An 8282-nucleotide genomic window follows, 5' to 3' on the forward strand; every position below is an offset into this window, starting at 1 on the left:
GAGACATTTCTTAGTCCCTGGTGGTCCGGTGGGAAATCCCTGGTGGTCCCAGTGGTGGTGAGATGAACTCTAGCCCAGTTACAGGGCTAGAGTTCACTCTCGCGAGATTTGGAGCGTTGCCGTGGTTACCGTGGCAACGCTCCAAATCTCGCGAGAGGAGGACCCGGAGGAGCTGCAGGTAAGAGCTCCCGGGTCCTCTCTCATTCCCTCCGCTGCCGGCTGTCAGCACAGTGCCTGCGGACCGGGGAGGGAGATCTCTGATCTCCCCTCCGGTCCGCAGGCACATTGCAGGGCTGGCACTTGGGCAATGCCAGCCCTGCATTAGCCGGCAGGCTCGCACACCCCTGGGCGGCCCGGTACCGTTTGATCCACGGACCGGTACCGGTCCGCGGCCCGGGGGTTTGGGAACACTGACTTATTTGGCATATTGCTATTGTGGATCTTACACTTTCACATTAACAATGTGAAGTGGACTGTAGTTGTTATGTTGCTTATGATGCCCCTTTCATCAAAGCAGTTCCATCAAAATTCTCACTGATTCAATTCCTTAACTATGTGAAAATGTATTACAGGGCATCAACTTTCATGTGCTGCACATGAGTGTTTACAAGTGACATGTGAGGGCTAGAGAGGGAGGCTTTAGCAACCCTAGCTAAAAAGCTACTATAAAACCGCATATTGTGTGCGGCCTGAAAAACAATGACTACCTTTGGTGTTTGATCGAATTAATTACCTCAACAGAAAAAAATAACATATTGCAGGAAAATATCCCCTCCATGGGAAATCATTAAAGCAAGCAAGCAGTAAGGCATTATCCAGTAGATGGCCTTTCAATGTTCTAGGTAGGAGGTTAAAAAAAATAAAAAAGAAAAACATTACATTTTTGGCTAGTAGGTTCTATCTATAATCTATGCCACAACAGTGTAATCCTCTCTTCTGTAGTGCTGAAAGGGTAAAAAAGTTAATTAAATAAAGCACATTTTTAAAACATTGCTTAAAGTGTACCTGTTATGATAGATGCACATGCACTTAATTTAGAAGTAAAGATTTATTGGAAAAAAAAACAAAAAACTTTGTCTCCCACCTGTCAATCAAATCTTCGGCATTGGCCTCTATCCTTAAGAACCCTCCTCCTACAGGCCATTTTACTGCTGTCCAGCAAAGAAACCACAATGCACGTGCTGTGTAGCTATGGTTATTACCTTGCCATTATTTCTAGATCTGATTAGAATAGAATATGAATGGGGTGGCTGATTTTACGCATTTCAGACATTTAATAATGACATTTGCTTCGTGGAATTTGCTCATGGAAGAATATTCTTTTTAATTTGCCATGCTTGGGGACACTTCTCCAAGCTGGGCAAGATCAAATCAGGTCTTGGATGGAAGGAAAATTTTACATTGCATGACATTCATCTGTGGACATGGTGGCGCTTGACTGATGGTAAGTAGTGTTAATATCTAAAAATTAGATAAATTATATATTCATTGCCTACGTGGTGGGGGGTGATTTCAGGTAACGTGGACTTATCATGCCAGTTTAATTTTTCTTAACGGCAGATGCACTTATTCCACTGGACTTGATAACCAGTAATGATTGAACCTGGAAATATTGTGATTGCCTCCCGTGACAGCTTCTACTTTTCTCATATCTCAGTGAAAAATAAATCATGGGATGGCCTGCTGGAGGTACTAGAGCCAGAAATAACAATTTGGTGCAATGTAGGCATTAAATAAACCTCTTTTGTTTTCCTTTAAGCAATGAATCGCAATGAACAGTAAATCAAATAGCAAAATCCTGGCTAAAATAGCCGCGGTGTGACTACAATGGACTTGGGAGAATTTTTCCGGGGTCAACACTTTCTGACAAAAAGTTGCAATTTGTTTTTTTTGTTTTTTTAAATTGACTACATTTTAGTGTGAAAGTGGCTAAATTCCTAAATAAAACACAATGTGGTAAACAGTGCACTGGCACAAACTGTTCTCCCCAGCGCTTTGCATTCACTGTAAGTTATTTGTTTACTTTAGCATTAATATATCACTTTCCCTCTGAAGCTTTCACAAAACAACTTTTACTGAGAACCAAACCCCTGCCTTTCGTGTGTGCTAGAGACATTTCCTGAGCTCCATGTTGTTTCCCCTTCTTTCTCCTGCTTTGTGTGGTTAGTACTGTGTCTCCCAGGCTGGGTTACTTGGCAGGCTGCCCTGTCTCCTGCTGGCAGCCCCCCTGGATGGCATGACAGGTACCACTCTCCATTACACCAGGCACCATCCATCCCCCTTTAACCCATTGCTATGAGCACAGCACACCGGGGATGGCACATAATGGAGGATGCAGGGAGTGCACTAACTAGCCAATGGCAATTCAAAAGGCGAAGTACATACATCATACTTGCCATCTGCCACGATATGACCGGACACACTCCCAGTCGCTCCGTGTCCCGGCGCTCCCCCCGATATGTAAAGGAGGGGGGGGGGGAGAGGCTTTAAATCTTCACGCATGCGCAGAGCACTGAGAGCCGCGGCGCGTACGCACACACTCGGGTCAAGCTGTCGTCGCGCAGGCGCGGGTCAAACAGCAGACGCGCATGTGCACACGCTCTAAGCCGAGCAGGGGGAGAGGGGGTGCGCCTGCGCAGTTTCAACCGGCTGGCTCTTCCCGCGCAGCGCTGTGCTATTGTGACAATGCAAGGCCACTCCTATGCTATTGTATTGTAGTGTATTGTGTTGTATTATACTGTGTTCTACTGTATCTCATTGCATGTGTTGTGTAATATGATATTGTATTATACTGTATTGTTTTATATTATATTGTATTATATTTATTGTTTTGTGTTGCATTATATCATATTGTATCTTATTACATTGTATTGCATATATTTTATTATTATTTAATTATATTGTGTTGTATTGTATTGCATTATATAATATTGAATTGTATTTAATTTTATTGTAGAGTAATATATTATATTGTATTCTACTGTATTGCATTACATTACAGTTGAGCTCAAAAGTTTGCATACTGTGTGTCAGGGTACCTGTAGTCTCTACCTCTGATAAGAGGAGAGACTTAGACGTTTTCCCGTTCAGAAGGGCTGTTTCCTCCGTTCCTCGCGGTTCCTCCGGTCGGTTACACGCCGGCCGCGAGGGATCCACGCCCTTTTATGACGTGACGCTCAGTAGCCGACGTCATGACGCCAGGCCTGCTCGACCTGTCACTCAAACCCTGAACACGAACCAGGACTCGTCGGGGGTGTGATTACCTCCTAGAACCGGGGTATTTAATAGAGCTTCCCGCATTTGCTCATTGCCCTGTCGTGGTTCTAGCCAGTCTAGTCACTCAGTGCTCTTGTATGTCTATTGTCTCTTTGGTTCTGACCCGGCTTGTTTGTATTACTCTGCTTATCTCTGTTATCCTTTGACCCGACTTGTCTCTCGCTTACCTGTCTTCTCGTTCCCTCCACCTCGGCTTGTCTCTGACCATTCTCTACTTACTCCTTACGTTAAGTCCGGCCATTCTAAGGTCCGGTATACGTACCTACTACACTTTGTACTCTGCGTGTTGGATCCCTGTCCCGATCCTGACACTGTGACGGTACGTTCGTCTCAAGATCTCCCGAATCCCTGTAGATATACAGTGAATATAGCGCTCCCTCTTTCGCATACCCAAATATCAGTCAAGACTTGATGAAGGGTGCAAAATAACTGATTTTATTATGGCCAAATTGAAAACAGTGAAAACCACCCAGGCGTTTCCGTATTTTGAAGATAAGTGAGTTTGCTTTGGCTTAAACTAATTATCTCCCAGACACATGAGGTACAACAAGTAGAGCCTCCAAAACAGACAAGAACCCCTGCATATTTTATAACCCCCGGACAGCCCGTACTTGAGCACACAAGTTGTCCAAATAGTGCTCAGATCCATGTGCTGTAGCTGTATCGCCACTGGGGTAAGGTTTTGATCGACCACACACAAGGCCAAAGCCCAAAATAGTTCCAGGGAGATTTTTCTTGTGGTCGGTCAATTTATCAGGAGTTCCTGAGGATAAAACAATACGTGCCTCTCTGGGCTCTCAGGGAACAAATGGTCGCCATAGTCCGGGGTGCCTTCTTTCCAAATGCCGCTCTCTTGGCAGGCCGGGAAAGGGGAGAAAACGGGGTGACGGAGACTGGGAAAAAGATGGTGGAGTGGCCGAAAAGATTTCCGGAGGTTTTGTGGCTACATGAGGCTGGTAGCATTCGACAGTAACAAAATGTGCGCCAAATATCAGTGAGAGAGTGTTCGGCAGAAATTAAGTACTGAACCAAGGAAGGCATAGTTCAGCTAAACGAAAATTGGAAGTTATATTGGGGAGTTCTTCACACACACCATTGGAGAATTGGTAATATATGTACCATTTTTAAAGAAAACGTGAGTGAGCAGGCAAAACATATTTATTTTATTTCTTATAAGATTCATAACAGAATGGCAAACTAATAAAACAAAACATGACAATAAAGATGAGGCCACTAATTCTTGCAGGTGTTATAGCTGCCCATTTGTTTTGGCAAAATGAATGTGTGGTATTGGTGCAGTAAAGGCTTCTTTCTGGCAACTTGACCATGCAGCTCATTTTTGTTGAAGTATTGTGCTCCTGGAAACAACCACACCATAGTTTTCCATAGCATCCTGTATTTCTCTTGAGGTTATTTGTGGAGTTTTCTTTATATCCTGAACAATTCTTCTGACAGTTGTGGCTAAAAATCTTTATGGTCTACTTGGTAACAAGAGATCCCCGAATTTCCACTTCTCAATAAGGAACTGTACAGTACTGAATGGCATTTTCAAGGCTTTGGATATCTTTTTATATCTTTTTCTATCTTTATAAAGTTCCATTACTTTGTTATGCAAGTCTTTTGACCGTTCTTTTCTGCTTCCCATGGCTCAGTATCTAGTCTGCTCAGTGCATCCACGTGAGAGCTAACAAACTCATTGACTATTTATACACAGACACTAATTGCAATTTAAAAAGCCACAGGTGTGGGAAATTAACCTTTATTTGCCATTTTAATCTTTGTGTGTCTGTTACAAGGCCAAACATTCAAGGATATGTAAACTTTTGATCCGGGCCATTTGGGTTATTCTGTTATCATTATGATTTATAAAGGAGCCAAACAACTATGTGATCATAAATGGCTTCATATGATCACTATCCTTCAATAAAAAAAATGTATTTGGTATGATCAGTCATATTTTCAAAATCAATGCCAAAATTTCACAATTTCTGCTAGGGTATGCAAACATTTAAGCACAACTGTATATGGTATTATAATTGTGTTGTATTATTTTTTTTCTTACATTGGTGCACTGCGGCAAATGATATACTAATGTGAGTGTTATACAGGAAGGTTGTGTGTGAAAAGTGATGTAACTGAGATGCAATAAAGTTTATTTGCAATACGAATATTACTGCCGAAATACACACATGTGTGCCAGATATGGAAAAATAGAAAAGAGAGCTAACTATAGATTTTGTTGTATATTGCATTTAAAAATAAGCTACATTTTCATGGGGAATGCGAGGGCGCATGAGAATAAGGATTTGGATGTGTTGGCATAAGTCCAGCGAGTCTTCAGTCTAACAGGGAAGAGTGAATGACAAACCCAGGCCCATGCCCACTGACTGCTGTAATAACCTCCGCAACAGACACCAGAGGCAGGTAACTCTGCACCTGGAATTATAACCTACCTTCCGTGGAGTCCCCCTGCCACCGGAGGCGCACAGTGCTTAACCAATAGAGAGACACCTGCGCGGACAGGTGGGGGGAAATGAATGGTGAATGGAGACGAGTCAGAGGGGTTCCTGCCGATCACCCTAAAGAGTTTTGTTTTTTTCTTTCTTGAATATTGTTTCTATGTGACATGTATATGTTTTTGTTGTGTCATCTGTACTACTTTGTGTAATGACATATACTCCTGCATTACCAAAATGTGTGGACATAATCCACATCAACAATAAAGAATAAAAAAAAGCTACATTTTATAGTTCACTTTATTTTACCTACTATCACTTTATTGAACCAACTATCACTTTATTGTAACTGCTAGATTATAAGCTTGTTTAAGGAGGGTCCTTATCAACCTATTTTTATTGGAACATTTTTGTGATTGTCTTATTTCTTGTTAAATGTCTCCCTCTATAGCATTGTAAAGCATTGTGGAATAAGATGGAGCTATATAAATGCTAATAATAATAATAATACCCCAAGACAGCCCCAAAAAATCCATTGCATCCAGACCTTACTATTAAAATTAAAAACAAACACCAGATTCGTAAAAAAAAAAACTACAAAATAAAAAGTGCACCCCAACAAAAAAAATAAATCTAAGTGATCCCCTTGAGGGCTCTGCACAGAATGAGTCGCAAGGTTGGAAAAGGCTTGAATTCTTATTACTGTGTTCTGATTGGTTAGCTCGTAAGCCAATTAATCAGAGTGTTCTTACAGGAAAGTCTCATTAGCATCAATGGGTGAGGGGGATAGTTAGAGTATTTACACTGAACAAAATTACAACTGCAACACTTTTGTTTTTGCCCCAATTTTTCATGAGCTGAACTCAAAGATCTAAGACTTTTTTTCTATGTATACAAAAGGCTTATTTCTCGTGTTCACAAATCTGTCTAAATCTGTGTTAGTGAGCACTTCTCCTATCCATCCACCTCACAGGTGTGGCATATCAAGATGCTAATTAGACAGCATGATTATTGCACTGGTGTGCCTTAGGCTGGCCACAATAAAAGGCCACTCTAAAATGTGCAGGTTTATCACACAGCACAATGCCACAGATAATGCAAGTTTTGAAGGAGCATGCAATTGGCATGCTGACTGCAGGAATGTACACCAGAGCTGTTCCCTGTGAATTGAATGTTAATTTCTCTACCATAAGCCATCTCCAAAGGCTTTAAGAAAATTTGGCCTCACAACCGCAGACCACGTGTAACCACACCAGCCCAGGACCTCCACATCCAGCATCTTCACCTCCAAGATTGTCTGAGACCAGCCACCCGGACAGCTGCTGCAACAATCGGTTTGCATAACCAAAGAATTTCTGCAAAAACTGTCAGAAACCGACTCAGGGAAGCTCCTATGCATGCTGGTCGTCCTCATTGGGTTCTCAACCTGACTGCAGTTCATCGTAGCCGACTTGAGTGGGCAAATGCTCACATTCGATGCCATCTGGCACTTTGGAGAAGTGTTCTCTTCACCGATGAATCCCGGTTTCTACTGTACAGGGCAGATGGCAGACAGCGTGTATGGCATTGTGTGGGTGAGTGGTTTGCTGATGTCAACGTTGTGGATCGAGTGGCCCATGGTGGGGGTGGGGTTATGGTCAGGCGTATGTTATGAACCACGAACACAGGTACGTTTTATTGATGGCATTTTGAATGCACAGAGATACTGTGAGGAGATCCTGAGGCCCATTGTGCCATTCATCCACGAATATCACCTCATGTTGCAGCATGATAATGCACGGCCGCATGTTGCAAGGATCTGTACACAATTCCTGGAAGCTGAATAAAATCCCAGTGCTTGTATGGCCAGCATACTAACTGGACATGTCACCCAATGAGCATGTTTGGGATGCTCTGGATTGGTGTATGCGACAGCGTGTTCCAGGTGCAGACAATAACCAGCAACTTCGCACAGCCATTGAAGAGGAGTGGACCAACATTCCACACGCCACAACCAACAACCTGATCAACTCTATGCGAAGGAGATGTGTTGCACTGCGTGAGGCAAATGGTAATCACCCCAGATACTGACTGGATTTTGGACGCACCCGGACCTCCCCCATACAGTAAAACTGCACATTTTAGAGTGGCCTTTTATAGTGGCCAGTCTAAGGTACACCTTTGCAATAATCATGCTGTTGAATCAGCATCTTGACATGCCACACCTGTGAGGCTAATGGATTATTTTGGCAAAGGAGAAGTGCTCACTAACACAGATTTAGACAGATTTGTGAAGAAAATTTGAGAGAAATAGGCCTTTTGTGTACATAGAAAAAGTCTTTGAGTTCAGCTCATCAAAAATGGGGGCAAAAACCTGAATGTTGCGTTTATAATTCTGTTCAGTGTATATGGATTTTTAAAAACAATTTCTTATTAATACTGCCAACTGGCAAATAGTTAAGATTTTTTAGATGGATTTAGAGTTTTTTGACTTAGCCATCCAGCAGAGTTAGGTCCGACAGAAATCCAGACCATATTACAGCTCCAGGGCCGCCCGCATCCAGCAAGAAA

General features: G+C 42.5%; 1 protein-coding gene across 1 annotated transcript in view; it reads right to left on the reverse strand.

Moving 5' to 3' along the window:
- Positions 1 to 2467, reverse strand: part of BRD10 (bromodomain containing 10) — a 68805-nt gene extending 66338 nt beyond the window's left edge. The window contains exon 1 of the mRNA XM_063455110.1: positions 2386 to 2467. Coding sequence (XP_063311180.1) covers positions 2386 to 2399 — 14 coding nt within the window. The 5' untranslated portion in view covers positions 2400 to 2467. The remainder of the gene's footprint in view (positions 1 to 2385) is intronic.
- Positions 2468 to 8282: the final 5815 nt, after the last annotated feature.

This window comes from Pelobates fuscus, chromosome 5, assembly GCF_036172605.1.
Source record: "Pelobates fuscus isolate aPelFus1 chromosome 5, aPelFus1.pri, whole genome shotgun sequence".
Classification (NCBI taxonomy): Eukaryota; Metazoa; Chordata; class Amphibia; order Anura; family Pelobatidae; genus Pelobates; species Pelobates fuscus.